Consider the following 27,804-nt stretch of genomic DNA (forward strand, 5'->3'; position numbering starts at 1 on the left):
AAAATGCTGGCAACTTTTACCCGTGCATTCTTAGCAAGTACTTATAATAGCAAGGCCACATGATGGAATGCGGACAGATTAACTTTTATTCCATAAGCAGAATAGGGAGCCTCTGAAAAGCTGTGTTTTGGATGTATTAATTTTTAGAATAGGTAACACATATGCCAGTTTAAAAGTATAAAAAGGGAAACCATGTCCCTCCTCCATCTCTTCAGCCATGTGCTTCTCCTTCCAATGAAAGGAGAATTCTGAGGCTTCAGCAGCTGCTTGTGGCCTGGTGAGGATTTTCACTAGGCTACTGCTCACTGGGGTCTATTTTTTTCTATATCTCTGCAAGTTTCCTCCTTCTGTCTTTTTTGGTCCTGCTGTTCCCCTCAAAAAAAACCTTCCCTAAACCTCTTCTTCACTAATTCTAGTTTTTCCCCTCATTGATATGATACCTGTGGGATATATTCTAAGACCCTAGGGGAATACCTGAAGCCACAAGTAGTGCCAAATTTGACACAAAGTATATCTTCTCCTATATGTGCATACAAGCGACCAGTTGAATTTATAAACTTGGCATAAGCAGAAATTAATATCAATATGAATAAAGTCAAATCATAACACTAAACTGTAATAGTGAATTGTGTGGGGGCTGGAGAGATGGCTCAGCGGTTAAGAGCACTGACTGCTCTTCCAGAGGCTCCTGAGTTCAATTCCCAGCAACCACATGGTGGCTCACAACCATCTGTAATGGGATCCGATGCTCTCTTCTGGTGTGTCTGAAGAGAGCAAGAGTGTACTCATATAAATAAAACAAATAAATATTTAAAAAATAGTGAATTGTGTAGATGTAGTGTCTGTCTTTTGAAAATCCAGACAAGATCAAGTGAGATGGAACAGACTTTAAGCACAGGATGCCGAGGCAGGAGGATGGTGAATTAGAAGCCTGATTGAACTACATAGGGAGAGTCAGCCAAACACTATAATAGTATTTTCAGACAACAGTCTACTTAGAGTAACAGAAAAAATGGGGACTGGGGGACAGGTTGCTGCCACTCACTATCTTGGCCTACACACAATTAGGTTTATCTATCTTCTTTCTATCTTCTTTCTATCCCTAGAGATAAAAACCTCCTTGAAGACAGAGATTTCTCTCCATTAGTCCTTTTCCGCCCCTTGCACTGTTTGGCTCTATACCTTGTGTGTAAATCATGCTCTCAAAAATGGGTTAAAACATCTGATGGAAGAATGGTCTATAGAACTAGAAAGAGACATAGCCACAAAGTCCCCTAAATAGATTCACCTCTAATGTTTAGAAGAGGAGATCTACAATGGAACAAATTCAAATAGAAGAAATGATATAGAAAGCATTGTTCACTGTGTTGTGTGGAGAAATGGCTTGTGGAAATGGTCCTCTTCTTCAGGAGCTGCATCATGAAAAGTAAACTTTCCTGTCTGCTGCTACTTATCTGAAAATACACAGCAAAATGACAGAAAGGAAGAAAGAAAAGATGAAGAGAAGAAGGAAAAGAGAAGGGGGAAAGGAGAAGAGAGAGAAAAGAGGGGGAGGAGACAAGGAGGGAGAGGAAGAAGATGAGGAGGAGGAATAGGAGAAGGAAGAGAGAGCTGAACAGACTGGCTAAGCACTGTTGCTCTGCACAGGGAGATCGTGGTGATGCTTTGAACGTATCTGAACCTTGAAAAACGTTTCGGTAATAGAAACAAAAATGGGAAAACCACGTGTTGCTAACTTGAACAGAAGGAAGAGCTTTAACCTCTCTTTGCTTCAATTCCTTCCTGGCTCAGGGCCTCTGCGCTTCATCTCAGAATCAGGGAATGGTTTTGGACTAGAATAATGGAGTCCCTCGTTTCCAGTGACACCTAATTCCCCTTCACCGTGGGACCTGGAGAAGGCACTTGATCCAGGAGGCATGTGCTCACTGAAGCTGACTTCATGTTCTGGCACGCAGTGGTCCTCGGAATGCTGCTTCATAGCTGGGAGCCCCAGCATCCACATTGTGGGTTCAGACATCAAACGGGAGGCAGATAGCCAGGGAGGAAGCAGCTAGGCCTCGCAGGACGGGTGGAGAGCATCTGGCCTCCCGACCCTGCCTGCATTCCTGAGACACAGTCCACTTTTTTCCAGCTCCTGAGGGATAAATGAAGCCCTGGGCTCCGGCTGTGGGGATTAGCTCTGCCTGTGTGATAGATGAGAGAACAAGGGTTCCTCTGTTCCCCAGAGATGGCTAATAATATACTATATGTCATCTGTCCCTTGTTTATCAGAGGAAGAATTCCACACCAAAAGAGTACCCAGTTTGCCTCTGAAAAGCTGCCTTTTCTGGAGGCAAAAAAAAAAAAAAAAAAAAAAAAAAAAAAAAAATTAAGATTTTTTTTCTCTTTAGATAAATACCTCAAAATACATTACCTGATCTCTTTCCTTGTCTGCAGTTCAGTAGACACAGATTTAGAATAACCCACTCAAGCTGACCCCTTAGAGCTGACCCCTTAGGAAGGTAGTCATACCATAGCTCATTCAAATGGAGAAAACCACTTACATTTGACAAACATTGGTGTGCCGAACACTTGAACACCCTACGGAATGCAGCTAACTAGTCCACAAGATGCACGTGCCACTGTCATTTGGCACATGGGGGAATAGGTCCCTGAAGCACAACATCCTGTCCTGTGGTTTAGGAGTAGATGTATCTTATTCTCAGCCCTACGCCCTTTCTGTAGCAAGCCATACCCACCAATGCTTCGAGTCTTCCCCTTTCTTCAGACGAATTCCCAAAGGACCAGCCTCTTGGTTCCTTACATCCACCCTTTATACTGTTTTTCTGGCTATGGTTATTGCTGCCATCCACGTTCCTCAGATCTTCTGAGGAGCTGTCCTCAGTCTCCAGTGCTGTTCTCATTACAGTCTCTGGACCCTTCCTGTTTCCTCCACCTTCAAATTATTACATGAAAAGAGAGTGATTTATCAAAGGGACTTCTCGGACCCCTCAATGGGGCATTTTTGACCCCACTGTGCTTTCTCTTAGGCTTAGATCTACTTGGATCTACTTGATAGTGACAGATGAGTCCGACGGCGTGGAGAAAGGATGGCTGACTTTAGAAGAGTGGGATGTACAACCAGTGCAGAGTATCTCTCTTCTGGGTCCTGGGGGTGTGAAGGGCTGTGGTTATACAGATGACGGATGGCTATGTAAGACAAACACCTCTCAAGATCTGCTGATGAAGAGGAAACCAGAGGCATTCATGTCTCCATCTGTGTATGCTTAGTGTCAAAGACATAGCCACAGCCTGTTGTATTGTCCCGGGGGTGGGGTCTGTTGATGTCTGCTCCCTTGATGGTGCCTAACTGAGCCACTCCTGTGTTGCCCATGTCTTCGAAGGATCTGAAGAGAAGCGTGTAAAAGGGTGCCACTGAACAAGAAACTCAGAGCCAGGAGACTAAACTCTTCCAGGTGATGGGAGGACGTGTCAGGACAAATGGTGCTAGAAGGAAGATGGACATTTCAGTCCCAACAACAGCAAGAGGAGCAATGAGAAGACGTGACAATAGTTACTTCCTTTGCCTGGCCTCTCTGATATGAAATTATCTCAATCTTGGAAGGGCATATCTGTAGGCTCTATGACTCATCACCCATAACACGGCTTATGTTGGGAAAATACTATCTTCCAGTTCCACCGTATCTCTTTGAAGTATCCTAGATGGGAGAGAACATACAGAAGATGTTTAATAACAAATAATAGTCCCTATGAAGACGTTGGTCCAGCTTTTTCCTTCTTCCCCTACCAGTGTATGGATAGGTTGTGAGGGGATGGTCCTTAGTCTCAAGTGGGATATATTGACATGCAGTTCTTTATTAAATGAACAACCATGACCCCATACAACTCAGACCCTTGCCCCAAAGACTGGGCCAGGAAACAAATAGAGAAAGGGAAATGGACAAAATCTTCAACTATACCCTAATTCTCCTGTTAAGGCTTAGTTTTCCAGTCTTGATTTAGAAATGACAACATCTGTTGGGCGATGCCCATCCCCCCTTTCTCTTCAGTCCACTACCGTCCCCCTAACCCCCGTCTAGGCTGGCAGCTGGCCTTTCCTAATTGGTAATATGTCTTGATAACCACAGGCCCCTAAGCAGCTGTCACCGTGAACACGGGCTGGTGGCATAGCTCCCTGTCATTAACTTGCTTTGTTGGTCCTGCTAGTGCTTAAGAAAGGATTAAATAAATAATGATAGTAATGACACAGAAAGCAATGAGGGAAGAGGAGAGAGCTAGAGGAGTAGAAAAAAAACCTATAATCCATCAGCACATGTTTTACAACAGAGCTTCCCCAATACAACCTTGGGTTGTGCTGAGCCTGGCTCATAATCCTGAGGGGATCTCAACAGGTCCAATCCCATTTATCGATTTTCTCATCGATGAGCTTTCTAAGCAAACAGCACAACCGTGTGTCCCCTGTTCCCAATGGCAGTGGGTTTAGCAGATTTCAGGGTGGGATGGCCTGCAGGATGGCGTCAGGCAGGACTAAAGCAAAGGCAATGCCGTTGCACTAGGTGGAGAAACAACAGCCCTGACTCCAGAGCAAGGCATCTCAAATTCCTAGCTTTCTACAGTTGGGAAAAATGGTTTCGGACCCTGCTCATTTCTATATATACTTTTCCCTTGGCAACGACGAAAAATACGCGTGGAGGGGGCCAGTCCTCAGCCTGTGGTGTCAGTCACTCTCTTTCCAAATATAGAGGGAGAATGAGCCCAGGGGGTTAGTGGTGGCCTATAAAAGCCCAGGGGGCGGCTCTCCCCAGTGCTTCTCTCTGCCACAGCCAGAGGTAAGTCTTACGCTCTCCTCTTTTTGGCCTTTGTTACTTCTACAGCCACTGCCCTGGGCTGTGGCCCTCCCTGGCTTTGTTAAAGCAGGCGAGCCTCATTTCTCTTCTCAAGGTGTTCTCAAAGACTACAGTGGGGTGAGATGCACGGCCCAGTGCCCAGCAGCCCACTGCCTCTTAGCAGATCATCGAAACGCTCTTCCTTTCCTCTGCTTGGGAAGGATCCTGTTGGACACGCATGGGGCTGTCGGCCATGGCACCATGTTCTCCTGTTGTCTCTCTGATCCACAGAGTGAACAGGGGACTTTGCATTCCCTGCCTGGACTCTTATACCTGTTGGGTGTTTAGTCGCCTCAAGACCACATGCTTGCTCACCAGGTTTAAAATAGCCAATCTCGGCACTGTCTCCAGTTTGAGATAACGGGGAGACTCCCACCTGCTAACAGAAGTTTTTATCAGCAGGGACTCAGTCCATTTAGAATCCCTGCCCTGTTCACAATGGAGGATCTTGCAGTCTGAAGAAATAAATTGTCAGAGTGGGCTGGAGGAGCCAACCTGTCAGGCAGTTGGTAGCTATGCCTAGCTGTAGACGGTGACCTGTCTGCAGTTCTAGGGCTAGCCTCAAGGCTAAGGCTCTTTCTGTCCAGTCCTTTGTGTGTCTTAGTTGAGCCTGGGTTCATCACAGAAGCAGATGTCATGGCGATCACTGAGCTCCTCCGTGTGCATGCTCTTGCAGGTCCTATAGGCCCACGGCTGCTGCTGCTGTTTTCTGCTGTCCTGCTGGTGTGACTCAGGTGAGAACTGGGGCCACATCGCAGGGCTTCAGGAAGTCTTCAGGAAAAACCCAGATCACCAGTTGCCCTTTCATGGCCGTGCCCTGGGGAGTTTTGGAGCTTAAGTACAGAATACTCCCCTCTATTCTTTGTGGCGGTTTGTTGTTGTTTGTTTGTTTGTTCAGACAGGATCTCGAGGTATAGCCCTGGATGGCAGAGATCAAGGTAGACCAAGCTGGCTTCAGACTCACAGAGATCCACCTGCCTCTGCCTCCCAAGTGCTGGAATTAAAGGCATAGACCACCATACCTGGCCTTCAGTTTAGTCTTGGCATGAGAGGAAGAAACCATGTCGGATTCAAAACAGTTCAAAACTGCCTCTGCCATTTTCTGCTTAGCCCTCTCTCTTTGAGGAATGCCTTTACTTATTTTTTTTTTAATGGTATTTAATTTTGAATGTTCTGTTGGTCACACTCATGCTTCTCAGAAAAGGAAGACAAAGTGTCAAAAGTAGCTTTTCAAAGGTCCCTTCACCAGACACTTGGATTAAACAGATTCTAAACCCATGACATCCAGTAGCAACTCAACACATTTGAGTGGATTATATTTTCCCAGTGCTGAGCTCTGTGCGGAGCTTCACTGGGCATGGAGCAGTCCAGAGATCTCCCTGACCTTGTCTGAGAGGTTTCAGTCCACTGCAGGGTGGCCTTGATACTAGGATGAGCAGGGTGGGCTGCAGGCTGCCAGCCCAGGGAGCAGCCGGGCTCACGGGTGGTTTGTTTTGCAGCTGACGCCATGAGTAGCGACACCGAGATGGAAGTGTTTGGCATAGCCGCACCTTTCCTCCGCAAGTCGGAAAAGGAGAGGATCGAAGCCCAGAACCAACCGTTCGACGCCAAAACCTATTGCTTTGTGGTTGACTCAAAGGAAGAATATGCCAAGGGGAAAATTAAGAGTAGCCAGGATGGGAAAGTCACTGTGGAGACAGAAGACAGCAGGGTGAGACGTTTGCTCTGTCTCTTTCTCAGCACTGGCCCAAGATCCTCCAGGGGCTTTGCATAAGCATGTACCCTTCCCCCACCCACTTCTGGAGCCAGAGCCTGGGTCTGGAATTCAGCATCTGAAACATCGCTAGGAATTCCAGACACTAGGAGATGGGTACCCTGGTGGCTGACTAAAAAGCATTTAATTTTGGGTGTTTTTTCTCACTGCACTGTTCTGGGTCAGAGAACCATCCTCACTGCCTCAAAGGTGGGGTGCATTTAGAATACCCACCCTGTGTGGGTTCGCCTAGCTCTGTCAGTGGCTATCTAACCAAAGAAGGAAGGATGATGGATAAAGTATCCTAAAGGACAAGAAGATCAAAGAACTAGGCTCTCTGTTACTGGAATGGGATGGGCAACTGGGTTTACTATATTCTGTGGGAGGAATTTAGGGGCTTTAGAAAATCCCAAATCTGGAAATGTTTCAAGGAAGAAAAACAAAAGAGCTGTGGGTATGGTTCAGAGATAGAACACTGGCCGGGCATATGCTAAGTCCTGCTTTCAACCATCACGTGTGTGAGGGTGTGTATGTCGGAGGCAGAAGCAGGGACAGGAACAGAGAAGACACAAGAGACAAAATGACATCATTCACTGGAGCAGGGAGGGAATGGGCAGCACCAGCGTAGAAGCTTCCAGAATGAAGGCATCTCCCTTTATCTCAGATTAAAAACCGGAGAATGGGCTTCCAGAGCAGGACAGAAGACAGGAGTTAGACCCAGCACATGAGCTGGACCCAGCGTAGGATTCTCACAGGGTCTAGGAAGAATGTGCCTGGAGTGGTCAAGAGAACCCAAGTGGATTAAGGGAGGGAAGGAAGGTAACTCTGTGGCCCACAATGCTCAGGGATGGGCTATTTCCTGAGTCACTCCTAAAGAGAAAGCCCACCCACTGGGCCTCAGGCCTTCCACAGAAGACAGCCCTAGGCCTTGGTAATGAAAGTCTTCCTTTCAAAGCAGAGCCCTAGGGATACTGCAGAAAGGGAAGGGTGGGCCAGTGGCTCTTTCCCATTGAGTGGGAAAGGTGGTAGAGGAAGTAGGATGGGGCGTGGTTCTCAGGGCTGGATGGCTGCTTCTACATAGATGGGGGCGTGGTTCTCAGGGCTGTATGGCTGCTTCTACATAGATGGAGGCGTGGTTCTCAGCCCTGGCAGCTGCTTCTACATAGATGTGGGCGTGGTTCTCAGGACTGGATGGCTGCTTCTACATAGATGGGGGCGTGGTTCTCAGGGCTGGATGGCTGCTTCTACATAGATGGGGGTGTGGTTCTCAGGGCTGAATGGCTGCTTCTACATAGATGGGGGCGTGGTTCTCAGGGCTGGATGGCTGCTTCTACATAGATGGGGGCGTGGTTCTCAGCCCTGGCAGCTGCTTCTACATAGATGGGGGCGTGGTTCTCAGGGCTGGTGTCTGCTTCTACAGGGCAGTGGAATTAGCAGGATCTATAGGCACTAGCCCAGGGCTTCAGTGCCTCTTCTCTCATTCTCTGTTGCCCCTGGTCAGGCCTGCTGCAGACACACCCTTTACCCTGAGCAGGTAGGAGAGCTACAGAGACAACCAATGCCACAGCCAAACAGCTTCCTTTGGCCCCAATTCTGTGTCACAGGTCCCCCACTTAGTCCTCAGAAACTGTTCATCGTATCAGTCACCATCCCCCCAACCCCAGATTCAACAGAAAGACACAGAGAGAGGGAGAGAGAGAGACAGAGACAGAGAAATAGAGAGACAGAGACACAGAGAAACACACAGAGAGAGGGACATAAACACAGAGAGTGAGACGGGGCTGGGGACACAGAGAGACAGAGAAAGAGAGTGAGACAGAGGGACTAAGAGACAAAGACATAGACACAAAGAGAGACAGGGAGAAAGACACACAGAAATAGAGACAGAGAGACAGAATCAATAGTCCTGAGTGGACTTCATTTATCAATAGAAATAATTTTTTTATGAGTTATCAAAAGAAGTCTGGGATAATAAATGGTAAAGGTAACACACATACATATATATCATATCATATAAAATACATGTATATATGTATATGCATATATGTATAATGTATTTTTTTCTCCCATAGACCTATGTGGAAGCAGACCACATGCTTTCCCACTGCCACATACCCCTAACCTTGCTTTCCCTCACTATCACTAAGCATTTCCTCTGCTCCCTGAACTGCAGTCTCTCCTAAGATGCCAGACAGCCACAGCAGTTTGATGGCTGGGGAACATTAGATAAGCCTCGTGAGTCTATCTTTTCAGACCCTGGTGGTTAAACCAGAGGATGTGTACGCCATGAACCCCCCCAAGTTTGACAAGATCGAGGACATGGCCATGCTGACCCACCTGAATGAGCCGGCTGTGCTGTACAACCTCAAGGAGCGGTACACGTCCTGGATGATCTACGTGAGTGGCTAGTCACCACAGGCTATGCTGGGATGTCAGACGGGAGTGGAGGAGTCGGGGGAGGGCACTTCGAAAGATCCCTGTTTGCCAAAAGAGAGGAGATGAAGTAGAGAAATGAAGGACCAGAAAAGACAGAGATGGAAGGGATGGGAAGGGGAGGGGCTGGAGGAAGGGAGGGAGGGAGGAAGGGAGGAAAAAAGTGAAAGGCAAGTGAAGGATGGAACAAGAGCCCCAAAGAGCAAGAAAGCAGAGGTCACCTTGAGCATGCTATTAGCTGTGAGAGAATTGGCTACTACTTTCCCCCTTGAATTTCAGTTACTTCATTCATCAATAGAAATCATGATATTTTTAAGAGTTATCAAAAGCAGTCTGGGATTTTAGTAAAGGCAAAACACACACACACATATACACACATATCACATATATAATCTCACATATAATACATGTATATATGTATATACATATGTATGTATGTATGTATTTTTTTTCTCCCACAGACCTACTCAGGCCTCTTCTGTGTCACCGTCAACCCCTACAAGTGGCTGCCGGTGTACAACCCTGAGGTGGTGGACGGTTACCGAGGCAAAAAGCGCCAGGAGGCCCCGCCCCACATCTTCTCCATCTCTGACAACGCCTACCAGTTCATGCTGACGGGTGAGTTTTCGAGAAGGGAGTATGGGTGTAGGGAGTGGGTACCAGACAGTTTCGGGGCACTCTGGTGCGAGGCCCTAGAGAAGGAGGGGATAAGGAGGAAGACAGGCTTTAGGTCCGTGGGGTGAGGAGTTTGCATTTAGCGTAAGTATTGGTTAGGCCATAGGAAAGAATTTTCTTATGCATCACAAAGACTGACCATCTTTGAGGATGAGAAGCCTCCGCTTCCATCAAGAGCTTGACTTCTCTGAGTCGCGTTCTCAGGGCAGATGCTCTTAAATCCCTAGCCATGACTAAGCAGGCACACAAACAAGCAAACAAGTAAAGGGAAAGGAAGGGAACAGTTGAAACCCACCGCTTGCATGACGGATAAGAACCTCTCTGGACATAGCCGTCAGCTCTGCTTTCCTTCCCTCTCACAGATCGCGAGAACCAGTCCATCCTGATCACGTGAGTATCCCCGCTTAGAGAGCTCTCTCAGCTGGGGCCGTGGATGTATCCCTCAGCTCTATTCATTAATTAGACTGTGCTTGGAGCAGAGCCCATGGTGAAAAGACAGGTCGGGGTGGGTAAAAACAGCCTCAGAAAACTTGTAGTACCCATGCTTGGAATGATTAAGGCTGACCAGGTCCTCTGTCCCTCCGTATGGCGGCTCGTACTCGTTTGACGTATGTGCCAGATGTGTTGACTGCCACCAGATGACATCTTAAGGTGCTGGTTTATGAGCAGGACGGATTTCTCTCTCTTTCCATCTTTCTAAATAGCGGAGAATCCGGGGCCGGGAAGACGGTGAACACCAAGCGGGTCATCCAGTACTTTGCAACAATTGCAGCCACTGGGGACCTGGCCAAGAAGAAGGACTCCAAAATGAAGGTGGGGACGGGAGCAGGGAAAAGAGTGAGGGCTAGGGTGGAAGAATATAAGCATCAGCGCGGGACTGACCCTGCATCCAGACCCCGTGATTCCTTAGCAGATGACTTTATAAGAGGGGGGACATTTGGGGTCAAATCAGTGAGTTTGTTCCTTCAGGGTGGCCTCACAGAGAGCAGCCCAAGAGCACAGTGAGGAACACATATCCTCTGACTCAGTGTGAGAGGAACACAGGCAGCCTCGTTAACCGGAGGGTCAAACAAAGGCATGGCCACTCAAGAGATCCAACTGCGAACAAGGCTGGAGAGATGCAGAAGTGTGTCGGGAAGCCATGCTGCTGAATCGATTGGTCTTTTAAATCAAGCCACTGGGGCAGCCAGGAAGCGAGGCAGGCAGGAGAAGCAGAGCAGATGATGTTTGGTTTTTTTTTTTTTTTAAATGAGGATTTTGCAGCTTACAGACACATTTCCCCTTCTTCCTGGATTTCTTGCTTAGGGGACGCTAGAGGATCAAATCATCAGCGCCAACCCCCTGCTGGAGGCCTTTGGGAACGCCAAGACCGTGAGGAACGACAACTCTTCCCGCTTTGTGAGTCTGCCCTTGAGTGTGACAGGCTCTTCTTTTCAGCCTGTGGACGGTCCAGGGGCCAGAGCTTGGGGAACTTACAGCCCAGTGGGGAGAGACCGTGAAAGAAGCAAATGCACGGGTCACATGTACGTCAGGTTCAAAAACCCCAGGCTGTAACTGAGAAATTGGGGACCAGGTCCCCAACAGATAGGGCTGGCTGGTAAGGGTTTGCTGGGGGTTGGCTACATGAGCCAAAGCTGCAGGGTAAGAGGATGGGGGGAAGAGTGGCTTCATGCTTCTCAGGGTGGGATGGTGTATGAAGCATTCCTGCGGAGGCTCCATGCGGTAGGTGGGGGGCAGAAGATGAAGAACCCCGTCACTAACAAGGGCATTAGTCCTGAGGAAGACTTTGGGCTTTGTTTTAAGCACAGTAGGAAGGAATCAGGAAAGTGACATAGTTCAGCATCCTGGCTATTTCATTAAATGAGATATGGGAAGACCAGGGAGAGGCAGACACACCAAATAGAGGAAGAAGGGACAGGAGGAAGGCTCCGACGGGCTTTGCTCAGGAATCCAGAGGACGTTCCTCAGTCATGGAAGGATCTGGTCTCTCTCTCTCTCCCTCTATGCAGGGCAAGTTCATCCGAATCCATTTTGGCACCACTGGGAAGCTGGCCTCTGCAGATATTGAAACTTGTAAGGAGGCTCCGCGGGATGGATGGATCCTCTGAGCCACAGGGAACACTGTGAACCCTGACAGGCCCTGTGCTTCTGTTCCAGATCTGCTGGAAAAGTCCAGAGTCACCTTCCAGCTGAAGGCTGAGAGAAGCTACCACATCTTCTACCAGATTCTTTCCAACAAGAAGCCGGAGCTCATTGGTGAGCTGATAGGGTAGGGTGGGGCTTGGAGGGAATGAAGTCACCCTTTGGGCGGTTGGATCATTAGACCCAGGAGTTAATTGCACCTGTAGATGACACCACAGGCCAATAAAGATTTATATCAGCCATGGGATATGGCTCTTTGGGCAGCAACTGTATCAGTTTTTAGAACTATGTAGCATTTATGTGAGTATGTGTATGGAGGTGCGCGTGTTATCCACTGGTGTATTTATGTGCACTTACATGCTTAACGAGGCCCGAGAAATGGCACTGTGTGCCTTCCTTGATTTCTCTGAACCTTATTGCATTAAGGCAAGGGCTCTCACCAAGCCTGGAGCTAACTGTAGTTTGCCAGAATGCTGCTAAGATCCATGTCTCTGCCTTCCGAGAGCTGGGGATGGATTACAAGCTGACCCTCACATCCACCTGACTTTTGTATGAGGTTTCGGGATTCGAACTCCAGTCCTTACAGCAAGCACTTTACCTGCTGAGCCATCTCCCCAGGCTCACTGGATCCATTTGAAATATCCGATCAGATGTGCTGTTAATGTGGCAAAATCATTATTGGTGCTATGGTAGTCCTTGAATAGTTAAGCAGTTAGTGGTCCTTGAGCTCCCCCTTGTGTTTCAACGTAGGAACAAATCTCAGCTCACATAAGGTTGGTGCAAGCCGGCCAGGGAGCGTCATTCTATCTCTATGTGTTCTCAGCCAGTAGAGGCCCGTGTGTTCCCTACCTTCCTTATTTTCTGTCTGTAATAGCTTAGCCTTCTGAGCTCCATCCTGCAAACAGGCTGTTAGTTTTCAGCCAACTTTAAAAACGCTAAAACCCAGGTTTTCTCATTCACTGTCCTGAACACACACACTGGCTTGTAACATTCATTTGTAAAGCAAACCCACAAATATTTTCCCCCTAGGATTCCCAACTTACACGGCACGGAAGACTGCACTTTCCCCTAGACCTACAGTGGTTCTCAACCTTCCTAATGCCGGAACACTTTATTACAGTTCCTCACGCTGGGGTGACCCCCAACCATCGGATTATTTTTGTTACGACTTCATAACTATAGTTCTGCCAAGCCTCAAAACCTACCTGTGTTTTCCAATGGTCTGAGGTGACCCTTAAGAAAAAGTCATTTAACCCCCAAAAGGGGTCACAAGCCTGAGGTTGAGAACCACTGCTCTAGAGTGTTCTACTTCTGCATTTAATTTTGACCCTAGTGTTTGAAGCCCCAGGCCAGGGCTCGGGAGCTCACTGGGAGAGTTCTCACTGGGCATGTATGAATTCCTCACTTCAGAGTTGCTGCTGATCACAACCAACCCTTACGACTACCCATTCATCAGCCAGGGTGAAATCCTGGTGGCCAGCATCGACGATGCGGAGGAGCTCTTGGCTACAGACGTAAGAAGGACCATAGCAAGGTGGGAGAGCCTCCACATAGTGAGGGCGATGGGTAGACAAGCTGTTCTTTCCACTGCAGAGTGCCATTGACATTCTGGGCTTCACGCCGGAGGAGAAATCTGGACTTTATAAACTCACAGGGGCCGTGATGCATTATGGGAACATGAAGTTCAAGCAGAAGCAGCGAGAGGAGCAGGCTGAGCCGGATGGCACCGAAGGTACAGTGTCACCATAGCAGGCTTCAGAGTGGGAGCAGAGAGGTCACTCCCCTGGGGCCATCCAGAGCCTGTCTTGAAAATGATTAATCTGTCTTTCCCTCTGGAGAGGTGGATGAACCTTTTCTGGGCCTGCAATGAATATAAGGAGCCATCACCATCTAGTTAAAAATATTATTATTTCAGTGCGTGCACGTGTGTGTGTGTGTGTGTGTGTGCGCAAAAATTCATACCTCATGTGTTGAAGTCAGAGTACAACTTTTAAGAGTCAGTTCTCTCTTTCTACAATACAAGTCCCTGGGATCAAACTCAGCTGCCGAGTGTGGTGCCCCATGCCTCCCCTGCTGAGCCATCTCTCTGGTCCTTCCACTTACTTTTGCTGAATTCCTAGCAAGGTCTTATTCTGGATGCAATGTGAAATGGCCAGGGCTTTCTGGAGCCCCATCCTGCTGCTCCATGAAGTCTGCCACACTCTCTGGATGGTAGTGTCATAGGCCCCACAGAGACACTAATGGGACAAGGACTATGAAAATGGCTTTCCTTCTGCTTCGCTGAACATGATCTTTTCTCTCTGACCAGTGGCGGACAAAACAGCTTACTTGATGGGCCTGAACTCTTCAGACCTCCTCAAAGCCTTGTGCTTTCCCAGAGTGAAAGTTGGGAACGAGTACGTTACAAAGGGCCAGACTGTGGACCAGGTAAGAACCACCTCAAGTGCAGGAGGGGCATCGAGCCCTAATGGCGGCCTTCTTACTACTTTGCTGGCCTTCCCTCTGATAGGTTCACCATGCTGTGAACGCTCTCTCCAAGTCCGTTTATGAGAAGCTGTTCCTGTGGATGGTCACCCGTATTAACCAGCAGCTGGACACCAAGCTACCAAGACAGCACTTCATTGGGGTTTTGGACATTGCAGGTTTTGAGATTTTTGAGGTTTGAATTATTTATGTTTTCTTATCTCTTCATATGGGAGTTTTCATAAGCCTAAAAAAGAGGGCACCAAGATGGTTTTCTTGTAGGAAGACTGGATAGAAGAGAGACAGCATATCAGGACAGTTTATATTATTTTAAGGCAATTGGAGAGGACAAAGAGATGGTTGACTCAGTAAACTACCTGCCTCGAAAGCAGGGAGAGCTCAGTGTGATTTCTTGGACACTCAAATTAAAAAAACAAACAAATAAATCTGGGCATAGTGATGTGTTCTCAGAAGTGGAGATGCAGAAACAATCAGATCCTTGAGCTTACTGGTCAGTCAGCCTACCCTACCCAGAAATTTCCATGTCAAGAGATCCTGTCCAAGAGAGATAGAGATAGAGATAGAGATAGATAGATAGATAGATAGATAGATAGATAGAGAGGATGGGTGGTGGATGTTGCTTGGGGAATGACACCCAAAGTTGTTTTCTGGCCTCTGCAGGTATACACACACACACACACACACACACACACACACACACACACACACATACTTCGTGCACATGTGGATACACACAGGGCTATAGACTTTCTTCAAGTGGACTTTTAAAAACAGATATCACCAAATAGGTAGAATTAAGAAAAATCTAATAGAGGGCCAGAGAAATTGATATTGTCTAATTGTGTACTAGTTGATACAATTATCTAACTAGTTCTGAGTTAGAAGCAAATGTGTATTCAGTGTTTGCGGGTGGCAGCCATGCAGGTGGGGAGAAGGGGAGCTTATAGTTTAGTCAAGAAGAAACAGAAGCCTGTCAAGCATGCGGAAGCATAACACAAAATAAATGCCCAAGAAGGGCCCAAAGGTGAGAGAAACACATAAGTGGAAGACTCATGATTGGCTCTGGGGACCTGACCTATGACCTATGAGGAGGAATGCTGATGGTGTTTCCATTTCGAAGGAGGTCTAATTTTTTCACACAAACGTTATGCTTTGGCCTCAGTATAACAGCCTGGAGCAGCTGTGTATCAACTTCACCAACGAGAAACTGCAACAGTTTTTCAACCACCACATGTTCGTGCTGGAGCAGGAGGAGTACAAGAAGGAAGGCATCGAGTGGACCTTCATCGACTTTGGGATGGACCTGGCGGCCTGCATCGAGCTCATCGAGAAGGTATCCCACCCCGTCTGCTCTGTGCCCTCTTCCCATGTTCTTTCTGCTCGTATTCACTCTGCTGCTTTGCCTCGCCTTCAATCCAGCCGATGGGCATCTTCTCCATCCTGGAAGAGGAGTGCATGTTCCCCAAGGCGACAGACACCTCCTTCAAGAACAAGCTGTATGACCAGCACCTGGGAAAATCCAACAACTTCCAGAAGCCTAAGGTGGTCAAAGGCAAGGCCGAGGCCCACTTCTCCCTGGTGCACTATGCTGGCACCGTGGACTACAGTGTCTCAGGCTGGCTGGAGAAGAATAAGGATCCCCTGAATGAGACCGTGGTGGGACTGTACCAGAAATCCTCCAACAGACTCCTGGCACATCTCTATGCCACCTTCGCTACAACAGATGGTAACTAACGGCCTTCAGACATAGGAGCTTCATCCTCACATAATCTCCCTTTCCCACAGCACCCAAAAGTCTCACTACATCCACTCACAGTGCTTTTGCTCTTTTGTGTCTTGCAGCTGATGGTGGGAAGAAGAAAGTCGCTAAGAAGAAAGGCTCTTCCTTCCAGACAGTCTCTGCACTGTTCAGGGTAGGACAGATTTGAATTAAGCCACTCACAGTTTACCCGAGTCACAGCAAAATGAGCCATGTTGAGATCGTAGGCTTGATTCATGCAGGGCTTAGTAATGCTGCCTGACGGTTCTCTCAGAGTGAGATTAGTAGAAAGTCTGACAATATACAGATGAGGTTTAACAAATGTGGGGCCAGGGTTTGCTCCACCATGTACTGTAACTAGCAGGTCTGGCTGGCTGTGGGCAGTGAGTTTTCAGTTCCAATTGTCTAGTTGTCTTCAGTATGCCTGCAGTACTATCCAGGCCCCTGGCAGCGACAGACACATTTTCTGTGTTCATTTTGGAAACCATTTTGTAGTCAGTGACCATCTTGCAACCTGGGAGAAAGATGACCAGACAGGTCACATTTCCCTGTGCTTGGGACCAAAACTCAGACTTCAGTTTTTGTTTTTTTGTTTTTTGTTTTTTGTTTTTCTCCTTTTTTTTGACTGATCCATCTATTATGAGACTTCTCAAGTATGGGATCCAAATCTAAACACAAAATCCACTGTGTTTCATATGTGCCTTGTACAGGAAGGATGTGTAGATCACTTGTAGCACATTGCTGATATCTGAAGCACACTTCTGTTTTTTTTTTTTTTTTTTTTTTTTTTGCCTACGTAAGGTGCAATGTTCTATTTGTGTGTCGGTACTCAAAAAAAAAAAAAAATCATTCAGATTTATAGAAGAAAACTTGCAGACTTTAGAACATTTTCGATTTTCAAGATGGGGATGTTCAAGTTATGGCGGTTGTCTGCATCTCTGGGTTTGGGACTATTCAAAGGCAGAGTTATTGTCACAATTCTCAAGTTGAAGCCATATAGTTCAGTTTTCACCACCACGCAGGTATTTGTCTCTGTGGAAGTTTACAGTAGACTGCCCAAAGAAATGATTTTTTTTTTCCCTTTTAGGAAAACTTGAACAAGCTGATGTCCAATTTAAGAACCACTCACCCACACTTTGTGCGTTGTATCATTCCCAACGAAACCAAGACCCCAGGTAAGACACCTGCCAGCCCTGAGGTTGCTGCTCAGTCTTTAAGGACTCGTGGGTGAAGCTCAGATATCTTGTCTGTGTTCTCAGGGGCCATGGAACACAGCCTGGTCCTGCATCAGCTCAGGTGTAACGGGGTGCTGGAAGGCATCCGCATCTGCAGAAAGGGGTTCCCCAACAGGATCCTGTATGGAGACTTTAAACAGAGGTACATCACCGAGATGCTGTTTGTCTTTTGTCATGGATAAGGGCTGGGATCTGAGGGAAGAAATATCATACGAAAAGACCCATTTCCAAAGAGCATTTGTGGGTGGTCTTCCATGTGAAATAACCTACAGTTTGGTGGAGGTTCATGTTCTTGCATCATCTAAGTTTCTTTGGAACTTGTCTGATATATAACAGGTTAGGGAAAGAAAGCCCTGTCCCAAGAATCCAAAGGCCTAGATTCCAGCAAAGTGACTATGGGCAAGTTTCCTTACTTCCTGGGAACTAGGCTTTCTGGTCTGTAGGAAGAGAGGCCTGTGATCCTTGATCTTTGCCAATACCTTGATCATTTCGGTGTCTACAATGGCAGATACCGAGTGTTGAATGCCAGCGCAATCCCAGAGGGCCAGTTCATTGACAGCAAGAAAGCTTGCGAGAAGCTCCTGGCTTCCATTGACATCGACCACACTCAGTACAAATTTGGACACACCAAGGTAACTCATCAGTTCTCCCTCATGCTGTTGGCCTTTGCATTCTCTTAGCACAATGAGCCGGGTGCGTCATTCTTCTCATCCATCCTTCTGAAGGTGTTCTTCAAGGCTGGCTTGCTTGGAACCCTGGAAGAGATGCGGGATGAGCGTTTGGCCAAACTGATCACTCGGACACAAGCCGTGTGCAGAGGGTTCCTCATGCGTGTGGAATTCCAGAAGATGATGCAGAGGAGGTTGAGTGGGGTCTTGGTTTAAGCATGAGCTCTTTGGGAGAAGGTGGGAGGGGGAGGAGAGAATCCATTATGGGAATGAGCAATGTGTTGTTTGTTGAGACATGGTTTCTTTTTGTAGCTCTATGCTGTCCTAGAACTCACTCTGTAGACCAAGTTGGCCTCAAACTCAAGAGAATTGCCTGCCTTTGCCTCCTAAGTACAACCAAGTGCACCACCACTGCCAGGCTGCTTTTTTAAAAAAAAATATGCCTTTATCTGTCTGTCTGTCTGTCTTATCTGTCTGTCTGTCTGTCTATCTATCTATCTATCTATCTATCTATCTATCTTATCTGTCTGTCTATGCTTTGCGTTTATGTGTGTGAGTACGTACGTGAAGGCACACTAGTAGAGGTCAGAGGACAACTTGCAGGAGTCAGTTCTTGCTTCCATTCTGTGGGGCTTGAGAATCAAGCTCAGGCCGTCAGGCCTGGCATTGGCACCTTTCCCTGCTGAGCCATCTTGCTTTGTTTGCAGGGAGTCCATCTTCTGCATCCAGTACAACATCCGAGCCTTCATGAACGTCAAGCACTGGCCCTGGATGAAGCTCTTCTTCAAGATCAAGCCCCTGCTAAAGAGCGCGGAGACCGAGAAGGAGATGGCCACCATGAAGGAGGAGTTCCAGAAAACCAAAGACGAGCTGGCCAAGTCGGAGGCAAAGAGGAAGGAGCTGGAGGAGAAGCTGGTCACTCTGGTACAAGAGAAGAATGACCTGCAACTCCAAGTCCAGGCTGTATGTCCTTAGGATTCTTGCTTTTTCAAACCCTAGATTTGATTACCATTTTAGGAAAATCTGGATTAACTTGAGGGTGGGACATGGGTAGGTTTTTCTTGGAGTGCTTCATGGAGGATTTCATCAAGAAAGATGGCAGTGCCTCAAATCTTCTCTCCTCAAAGGGAATTGGGATTTCTTTTTAAAGGAGAGTGAGAATTTGTTGGATGCGGAGGAACGATGTGACCAGTTGATCAAAGCCAAGTTCCAGCTGGAGGCCAAAATCAAAGAGGTGACGGAGAGAGCCGAGGACGAGGAGGAGATCAACGCTGAGCTCACAGCCAAGAAGAGGAAGCTGGAGGACGAGTGCTCAGAGCTGAAGAAGGACATCGATGACCTAGAGCTGACACTGGCCAAGGTTGAGAAGGAGAAGCACGCCACGGAGAACAAGGTACTTGCTCTTCCTGCGGTCTCTCTTCAGCCCAGCGTACTCACTGCTAACCAAGCCCTACTTCTGCTTCTAATGCTGCAGCTTCTTTTTAGGTAAAAAACCTTACAGAAGAGCTGGCAGGCCTGGATGAGACTATTGCAAAGCTAACACGGGAGAAGAAGGCCCTCCAGGAGGCCCACCAGCAGACCCTGGACGACCTCCAGGCTGAGGAGGACAAAGTCAATTCTCTGAGCAAGCTCAAGAGCAAGCTGGAGCAGCAAGTGGATGATGTGAGCCCGGGGCGTCAGTCTCAGGAGTCTTGAGGCTCCAGGGCGGAAGAGCCCTGGGTAGGGGCGGGGCTGGGGTCATCCTACCGGAAATCAGTTCATCCTAAAGGGAAAATGATGCCTCTCGTAGCTGGAGAGTTCCCTCGAACAAGAAAAGAAGCTACGTGTGGACCTGGAAAGGAACAAGAGGAAGCTGGAGGGAGACCTGAAGCTTGCCCAAGAATCCATATTAGATCTGGAGAACGACAAGCAACAACTGGATGAGAGGCTCAAAAAGTATGCCCCCACCCCCAACACAGCTTCCGTCCCGGGAGTGGCCGGGGATCCCGTCTTCATGAGTTTTTCTATGTCCTGCTGCAGGAAGGACTTTGAATACAGCCAGCTGCAAAGCAAAGTGGAAGACGAGCAGACACTGAGCCTCCAGCTTCAGAAGAAAATCAAAGAGTTACAGGTAAGAAGGAGGCGGTCAGCCCTCGCTTGCCTGTGTGGGTCACCCAGCAACCTGAGCGGTGTCTGCTGAGGTCAGAGTAGGGAGGGTAGAGCCCTGTGGCTGCCTCATGGGACCTCACTCTGACAGGCTGACATAGCATTGGTGACGGTGATGACCATGTCCCCCAAACTTGCAACAGAATGCATGGGGGTAGATGGAGGGATTCCCAGGGTAGTCAGTGACCATACTGGTGCAGGAAAAGATTCACTTGGAAGAAAATCAGCGGCATTTATACTTCTCTGGGGGAACATTCCTGAGCAGATTCATCTGTTGAGAACATAATCTCATCTTCTCTACCATCATCATCATCATCATCATCAAATTATATATTATGTATATATTAATGGGCTTCCATGTGCTAGTTCATCATGTGCTTATAGTGCTCACTGACCCAGCCCCCTCTTAATCACTCCCCCCACCTTCCTCACCTTTAGCAATCACCATTTCCTATTCAGATTGACTTAAACAAATTGTTCACGTGAAAACGTGCACCAACTTCCTTTTCCCAGTGTCTGGTGTTCTCCATTTTTTGCTGCAAATGGTAGGGCTTCGTTCTTTTTATAGACGAGTCATGTGCCGCCATTTAAGTACAAGTTATCTTCTTCATGCATTCGTGGGTTAATGACACCTATTCCGACGCCATGTTGGCTGCTGTGACCCTGAGAGTCCCTTGGGCATCTGGCCGCTCTCTATAGGCTCGCATCGAGGAGCTGGAGGAAGAGATAGAGGCAGAGCGGGCCACCCGGGCCAAGACAGAGAAGCAGCGCAGCGACTACGCCCGCGAGCTGGAGGAGCTGAGCGAGCGGCTGGAGGAGGCGGGTGGTGTCACCTCTACCCAGATTGAGCTGAACAAGAAGCGTGAGGCTGAGTTCTTGAAGCTGCGCAGGGACCTGGAGGAGGCCACCCTGCAGCACGAGGCCACCGTGGCCACCCTGCGGAAGAAGCACGCGGACAGCGCGGCGGAGCTGGCGGAGCAGATTGACAACCTGCAGCGGGTGAAGCAGAAGCTGGAGAAGGAGAAGAGCGAGTTCAAGCTGGAGATCGACGACCTCGCCAGCAGTGTGGAGAGTGTGTCCAAATCCAAGGTGAGGGGTCGGCGGAGCAGACCCGCAGGGGAACCTGCAGTGGGGTTAACCTAAGGCCGCCTGCAGACCTACCCCCCCCTCTTTCCAATCTGCAGGCCAACCTGGAGAAGATATGCCGGACTCTAGAGGACCAGTTGAGTGAGGCCAGGGGCAAGAACGAGGAGACGCAGAGGAGCCTAAGTGAGCTGATCACACAGAAGTCCAGGCTGCAGACAGAGGCGGGTGAGCCAAACACCGATCTATGTCCGGATGCCAAGCTGGAATGTCAGAAGGCTTTCCCTCGCAGGGGCAGCACCTTTTGTGGGGAGAAACTTGTTTTGTTTTGCTTTGCTTTATTTTAAAGGCAGGGTCCCATTCTATCACCCCGGTTGAACTGGAATTCACTGTGTGAAACAGGCTGGCCTGGGACTCCGTGTGTAGACCAGGCTGGCCCGGAACTTAACAGAGGCCTGCCTGCCTCTGCTTCCATAACCCTGTTTTTAAAGGCCTTGCATCACCACACCTGGTGAGGGAGGCTGTCTAAAAACACACTTTCAGAGAAAGGTAAATGGTAACACATAGTAGAGGCTGTCCTGGACCTCCTGGAGGAGAACACAGAGTATCTTCAGCGAAGACAGGAAGGGAGCAGATGATCAGACTTCCACAAGCAACACAGACTTGCAGCTGACAAAACCCGCATGGGATCAGGAGGAGCCTAGCCTTTCTACTTCTGCAGGCCTTCCCCTCTGACTTCTGCATAGCCCTCAGCTGGCCCATATTCACCCAAGGGTATAACTTCGAATTTCCAGAGAGGCGAAGTCCTAAGTGTTTTCCTCAATGACACAGCTGGAACTGTTAGCCACTCGGGAGGTGCTTTGGGAGTGGAGAGGTGCCCTGGTGATGTTCAAACTCATAATGGTTTTCTCAGCTTTCACTGGTCACCCCTGGCTTCGTAGGGTATATAGCAGGATTTTATTAGGCTGCTAGTTCATTTTCATGGACACGCCCCTACTCTCAAGACTGGGGGACTCACCTTTATTATTTCACCACCCCTCAGTTTGGCACAATTTTTTTTACACTTGGCCTTCGAGGGAATGAGTGAGTGACTGAGTGAATGAATGAATGAATGAGCTATTTCCTTCCTGACATAGGTGAGCTGAGTCGTCAACTGGAAGAAAAGGAAAGCATAGTATCTCAGCTTTCCAGGAGCAAGCAAGCCTTTACCCAACAGATAGAGGAGCTCAAGAGGCAACTGGAGGAAGAGAACAAGGTACCCACTCTGAAGGATGTTTTCTTGATCTCGTTTTCAAACGGCATCTGCAAAATAGAAGCAAGATTGAAAAACACAGCAACAATTCAGTCAGTGCTGAGAGCAGGGTACACCTGGTTTGTGTGCTACACACAGTCCCAATCCATTGGGGTGTCTTTTGATTTTTTTTTAAGGCCAAGAACGCGCTGGCCCACGCCCTGCAGTCGTCCCGCCATGACTGTGACCTGCTGCGGGAACAGTACGAGGAGGAGCAGGAAGGCAAAGCCGAGCTGCAGAGGGCGCTGTCCAAGGCCAACAGCGAGGTGGCCCAGTGGAGGACGAAATACGAGACAGATGCCATCCAGCGCACGGAGGAGCTGGAGGAGGCCAAGTATGTGTCTCTAATTAGAACCCTTAAGGGATCTGGTGGCTTAGCACATTGGCTCTAGAGTGAATGAATGTATCTGTTTTGTTACTGGAGAATTCCCTATCACTGGAGTCGGTAAATGTAACACTGGCTGAAATGTAAAATGTAACTGAATGAAAGGTAGTTCATTGGATCCTGGTTAGCCCTGAGAAAGGCCATTGGTCACAGACTCTGAGCAGATGGGGGATTCTCTTAAGGATTCTGCGCAGAGGTGTGAGCCACACAACTAGTATCTCCAGCTAGATGCGCAGTGATCCTCGAGAAGATTGAAAGGTAATGGCATCGGTTTTCTTCTCTTCTCGAAGGAAAAAGCTTGCTCAGCGCCTTCAGGATTCGGAGGAGCAGGTTGAGGCTGTTAATGCAAAATGCGCTTCCTTGGAAAAGACCAAGCAAAGGCTGCAGGGGGAGGTGGAGGACCTGATGGTGGATGTGGAAAGAGCCAACTCCCTGGCTGCCGCTCTGGACAAGAAGCAGAGGAACTTTGACAAGGTGCGGGGATGCTCCGTGCTGGCTGAGCTCCCCAGTGTGGGCATGTTGTGGGGGCTGCAGGAGAAAGGGACAGGTTCCCTGCTTTTTAGCAGGTGGCCTTTAAAAAGTTCCTCAAACCTCACTAGCAGTTTGTTTCTCCATCTGTGACAAGGACTAGGAATGGGATGGGGCAGAGAAGTCCCTTCCGAGGATTGCTGTAGCAGTTACACAGTTTCCCGTAGGACACAATCTCTTCCATCACCCATACCTGTATCTTTAGGTGGCTGAGACTCCAACTTAGGCCCCTCCCTGCAATAGACAAGCATGATTTGAACAAGTGCTTTAACGAACTACATCTGTTCAGGGTAGGTGTATATATATATATATATATATATATATATATATATATATATATTAGAAAAAAGGTAGTTATGTCTAGCTAATTTCTTCTTTAAGAATTCATCTGCTTTCTGGATATGACAGCGGTGACTGATTGGTTATCTTGAGTAAGCTAGTGAAACGAAATCTTTGCTCGTTCAGTGATCTAGACCAGGCCCTGACTCTGAGAGTAAGTAGTCTCTTCAGGGGTGGCATTCTGTTAGCAGCTTGGCAGAGGGTCCCCTAAGAGTCTTTCCACGATGCTGTTGCAGGTGTTAGCTGAGTGGAAGACGAAGTGTGAAGAGAGCCAAGCGGAGCTGGAGGCGGCTCTCAAGGAATCCCGATCCTTGAGCACCGAGCTCTTCAAACTGAAGAATGCCTACGAGGAAGCCTTGGATCAGCTTGAAACTGTGAAACGGGAGAACAAGAACTTAGAACGTAAGCCATTCCGAACTGGCTGAGGTTGTGGGAAACCCTTCTCTTCACCCATTGTGGCCAGAGTGTGTGAGGGTGGGTCATTTAGTGGGTGCTTCGTATTCCCGGGAGCCTGTGCAGAGGTGACCAAATGCAACTCGAACTTATTTCAATGCAGAAGAGATAGCAGATCTCACTGAACAAATTGCGGAGAACGGTAAAAGCATCCACGAGCTAGAGAAATCCAGAAAGCAGATGGAGCTAGAGAAGGCTGAAATCCAGATGGCGCTGGAGGAAGCAGAGGTGAGGATGGGTTGGGAGGCAGAAGCCAGAACAGAGGTAACAGTATGTGCCTGAGACGGTCACACTTCCCGTTTCTGGAATCAGGATCCCAATGCTTGCTCCTTCCTCGTGACTGTGAGGCTGAGTGAGATAACGCCTGTGAGCTACCTTACATTTATTGGAGAAAAATCATTACATCAGAATAGGCTTACACCTGAAATTTTACAAACCCTTAGCTGAAATTAGAAGAGCTGCAAGGTGCTTCTTGTTCTTAAACAACTAGAAGATTGTAAATACTTTTCCCGTTTGAGTGCACAATCGTAAATGAATAACCATAAAATGTTTCACTTCTGCACTAAAGGTAAGTTAGTTTATTTAAAGGTAGTTTCCATGGAATTGGATTTACAATATCTCCTCGGGGCTCTGCTGACCCACGGTCCTGTGGCGCAGAAACCATTCGTTTTTTGTTTGGCCTTTTAAAGGCAGCTCTTGAGCACGAAGAAGCCAAGATCCTCAGGATCCAGCTTGAGCTGACCCAGGTGAAATCAGAGATCGATAGAAAGATTGCAGAGAAGGATGAAGAGATCGAACAGCTGAAGAGGAACTACCAGAGAACAGTGGAGACCATGCAAAGCGCTCTGGACGCTGAGGTGCGCAGCAGGAACGAGGCCATCCGGCTGAAGAAGAAGATGGAGGGCGACCTCAATGAGATTGAGATCCAGCTGAGCCATGCCAACCGCCAGGCCGCAGAGACGATCAAACACCTCCGGAGTGTCCAGGGGCAGCTGAAGGTGAACGGAGCTTCCTGGGGTGGGGGTGGGACTTTTCCAGTGTCCAGATAGGAAAAGACTACTCAAGGTTTGTGGTCCTTGGCTCTCCGCTTCACACACTCTGTCTTCTGGCTAGGACACCCAACTGCACCTGGATGATGCTCTCCGGGGCCAGGAGGACCTGAAGGAGCAGCTGGCGATCGTGGAGCGCAGAGCCAACCTGCTGCAGGCCGAGGTGGAGGAGCTGCGGGCCACGCTGGAGCAGACGGAGAGGGCCCGGAAGCTGGCAGAGCAGGAGCTGCTGGATTCCAACGAGAGGGTTCAGCTGCTGCACACCCAGGTGAGGGCAGGAGCATTGGGGTAGGAGGGCCCACCCCACACGCTGTGTATGACTCTCCCTCCTCCTCTCCCTCCTCCTCCTCCTCAGAACACCAGCCTCATCCACACCAAGAAGAAGCTGGAGACTGATCTCACACAGCTCCAGAGTGAGGTGGAGGATGCCAGCAGGGACGCAAGGAACGCAGAGGAGAAGGCCAAAAAGGCCATCACTGACGTGAGGCTCCTGCTTCCTCCCCACTGTGGCCGCTGATGTTGTGTCTCATTAAAGCCTTTCTTTCCCCTAACCCCACACACGCCCGGTACAAGTCTGTCCTCTCAGGGAACACATGGTGTCCATGCTGACGCCAGATCACTCCCATCTCCCCTCAAACTCGACCGGTCCCTCTTGTACCGTTAAAAGCCGGCAGATGGGGGAAAGGCAGAATAGGAGTAAACTCCCCCCCCGGGGGTGTTTCTTTCACTCGCTTCTGGAAATGAGACCCTCTGCGGGTGCTGCTCAATCACGCGGCTCCTTTCCTCTAACTTTCCTGGGTCTCCAGACTTTCTGGTTCTGAAGCTCTAGTGGCGCCACCTACTGCCTTCTTTGGGAATATCACCGCCATGCGGTTTTATTTTCCCTTAGGTGTTATTTCTTGAGTCTCTCCCTGATGGGATTCTACTGTGTCAGGTTAATGTCCTCCAAGCCTTAGGATCTTTTCAAACTGTGTGTTGATGATGATTAAAAGACAGAGAGAGAGAGAGAGAGAGAGAGAGAGAGAGAGAGAGAGAGAGAGAGAGAGAGAGAGAGAGAGAGACAGAGAGAGACAGAGAGAGAGAGAGAGAGAGAGAGAGAGACCCCTGGGCTTTGGACAGGCCTCAAGGAGACCAGGTTCAGAAGACTGCTTCTCACTCAGTCCTTGTAGTTTATTTTGTAAAATTTATGTCCCAGGTGTAGCTTTTGTCCTGTCTCAACGTGGGGGACATGTTCTTATTTATGACCTTACCCTCTGTCCTTTTCTGTAAAGCATGTTCTCTGCTCCCCATAAAATTCCGGCTTCTGCAGCCGCAAGATCTTTGAGCCTTGCCCGCACACTTTTGCCTCTCAGGCCGCCATGATGGCGGAGGAGCTGAAGAAGGAGCAGGACACCAGCGCCCACCTGGAGCGGATGAAGAAGAACATGGAGCAGACGGTGAAGGACCTGCAGCACCGTCTGGACGAGGCTGAGCAGCTGGCGCTGAAGGGCGGCAAGAAGCAGATCCAGAAACTGGAGACGCGGGTACTTGCAGGAGGAACTCTACCTGGCCGAGCCCGGCCTGTCCCCTCCCCCAACCCCCACTGAGAGCTCGGTGCTAGAATAACGTCCCAAACCTCTCTCCAGATCAGAGAGCTGGAGTTTGAGCTGGAAGGGGAGCAGAAGAGGAACACGGAGTCTGTGAAGGGCCTGAGGAAGTATGAGCGGCGTGTCAAGGAGCTCACGTACCAGGTAGGTGGAAAGATCCCTCAATACGAGTTTTTTTTTTTTTTTTTTTTCCCCTCCAAACAAATACCACTCAAAGTTTGGAACTGGACAGAACACCCGTCCACCCCGAGACTGGCTACGCCCTGGTACAACACTGTCCCCCCCGCCCTCCCCCTTATAGACATCCCTATGTTCATTTGTAGAGTGAGGAGGACAGGAAGAATGTGCTGAGATTGCAGGATCTGGTGGATAAACTTCAAGTGAAAGTCAAGTCCTACAAGAGGCAGGCCGAGGAGGCTGTAAGTCGGACGCATGTGTGGCCTGGCCCGTTTCCCACGGGGAGATCCGAGAGAGGGTCATGCAGATTTCACCCGCTGGGCTCTTTTGTCTTTAGGATGAACAAGCCAATGTTCATCTCACCAAGTTCCGGAAAGCCCAGCATGAGCTAGAGGAGGCCGAGGAACGCGCGGATATCGCAGAGTCGCAGGTCAATAAGCTGCGGGCTAAGACCCGGGACTTCACCTCTAGCCGGGTAAGCTGACCTGGGAAACCTTTCCCACAGAAATACAGACCCTTCAGAGCTGGAAGTCGCTGTAGGGGATCATCTACTTCTCCGTCGGAGATTCTCAAGCTCAGAGAAAGAATATTCTTTATAGTCATTGACCTATTTTCCTGGGTAGAGCTCCACCAGAAACACCTTTGTAATTAAAAAAAAAAAAAAAAAAAAAAAAAAAAAAAAAAAAAAGGCAGCGCGATCTCTTCAGCGCCCTCTGCTGGTACGAGAGAGGTT

General features: G+C 48.6%; 1 protein-coding gene across 1 annotated transcript in view; it reads left to right on the forward strand.

Annotated features, from left to right (window-relative positions):
* Positions 1 to 5,560: 5,560 nt before the first annotated feature.
* The window catches only part of LOC308426187 (myosin-3), a 22,707-nt gene continuing 463 nt past the window's right edge, over positions 5,561 to 27,804 (forward strand). Inside the window, exons 1-39 of the mRNA XM_080923943.1 lie at positions 5,561 to 5,620; positions 6,386 to 6,597; positions 8,893 to 9,036; positions 9,534 to 9,690; positions 10,110 to 10,137; positions 10,452 to 10,560; positions 11,053 to 11,145; positions 11,757 to 11,820; positions 11,905 to 12,003; positions 13,300 to 13,403; positions 13,483 to 13,621; positions 14,198 to 14,316; positions 14,399 to 14,548; positions 15,536 to 15,706; positions 15,793 to 16,099; positions 16,216 to 16,286; positions 17,220 to 17,307; positions 17,392 to 17,509; positions 17,876 to 17,999; positions 18,093 to 18,229; positions 18,743 to 18,998; positions 19,186 to 19,428; positions 19,521 to 19,697; positions 19,825 to 19,970; positions 20,055 to 20,145; positions 20,880 to 21,269; positions 21,365 to 21,491; positions 22,400 to 22,518; positions 22,692 to 22,888; positions 23,230 to 23,413; positions 24,043 to 24,208; positions 24,363 to 24,487; positions 24,949 to 25,257; positions 25,373 to 25,576; positions 25,664 to 25,789; positions 26,661 to 26,831; positions 26,934 to 27,038; positions 27,218 to 27,313; positions 27,409 to 27,546. Coding sequence (XP_080780069.1) covers positions 6,394 to 6,597; positions 8,893 to 9,036; positions 9,534 to 9,690; positions 10,110 to 10,137; positions 10,452 to 10,560; positions 11,053 to 11,145; positions 11,757 to 11,820; positions 11,905 to 12,003; positions 13,300 to 13,403; positions 13,483 to 13,621; positions 14,198 to 14,316; positions 14,399 to 14,548; positions 15,536 to 15,706; positions 15,793 to 16,099; positions 16,216 to 16,286; positions 17,220 to 17,307; positions 17,392 to 17,509; positions 17,876 to 17,999; positions 18,093 to 18,229; positions 18,743 to 18,998; positions 19,186 to 19,428; positions 19,521 to 19,697; positions 19,825 to 19,970; positions 20,055 to 20,145; positions 20,880 to 21,269; positions 21,365 to 21,491; positions 22,400 to 22,518; positions 22,692 to 22,888; positions 23,230 to 23,413; positions 24,043 to 24,208; positions 24,363 to 24,487; positions 24,949 to 25,257; positions 25,373 to 25,576; positions 25,664 to 25,789; positions 26,661 to 26,831; positions 26,934 to 27,038; positions 27,218 to 27,313; positions 27,409 to 27,546 — 5,796 coding nt within the window. The 5' untranslated portion in view covers positions 5,561 to 5,620; positions 6,386 to 6,393. The remainder of the gene's footprint in view (positions 5,621 to 6,385; positions 6,598 to 8,892; positions 9,037 to 9,533; positions 9,691 to 10,109; positions 10,138 to 10,451; positions 10,561 to 11,052; positions 11,146 to 11,756; positions 11,821 to 11,904; positions 12,004 to 13,299; positions 13,404 to 13,482; positions 13,622 to 14,197; positions 14,317 to 14,398; positions 14,549 to 15,535; positions 15,707 to 15,792; positions 16,100 to 16,215; positions 16,287 to 17,219; positions 17,308 to 17,391; positions 17,510 to 17,875; positions 18,000 to 18,092; positions 18,230 to 18,742; positions 18,999 to 19,185; positions 19,429 to 19,520; positions 19,698 to 19,824; positions 19,971 to 20,054; positions 20,146 to 20,879; positions 21,270 to 21,364; positions 21,492 to 22,399; positions 22,519 to 22,691; positions 22,889 to 23,229; positions 23,414 to 24,042; positions 24,209 to 24,362; positions 24,488 to 24,948; positions 25,258 to 25,372; positions 25,577 to 25,663; positions 25,790 to 26,660; positions 26,832 to 26,933; positions 27,039 to 27,217; positions 27,314 to 27,408; positions 27,547 to 27,804) is intronic.

Source organism: Micromys minutus, assembly GCF_963924665.1.
Source record: "Micromys minutus genome assembly, chromosome: 10".
NCBI lineage: Eukaryota > Metazoa > Chordata > Mammalia > Rodentia > Muridae > Micromys > Micromys minutus.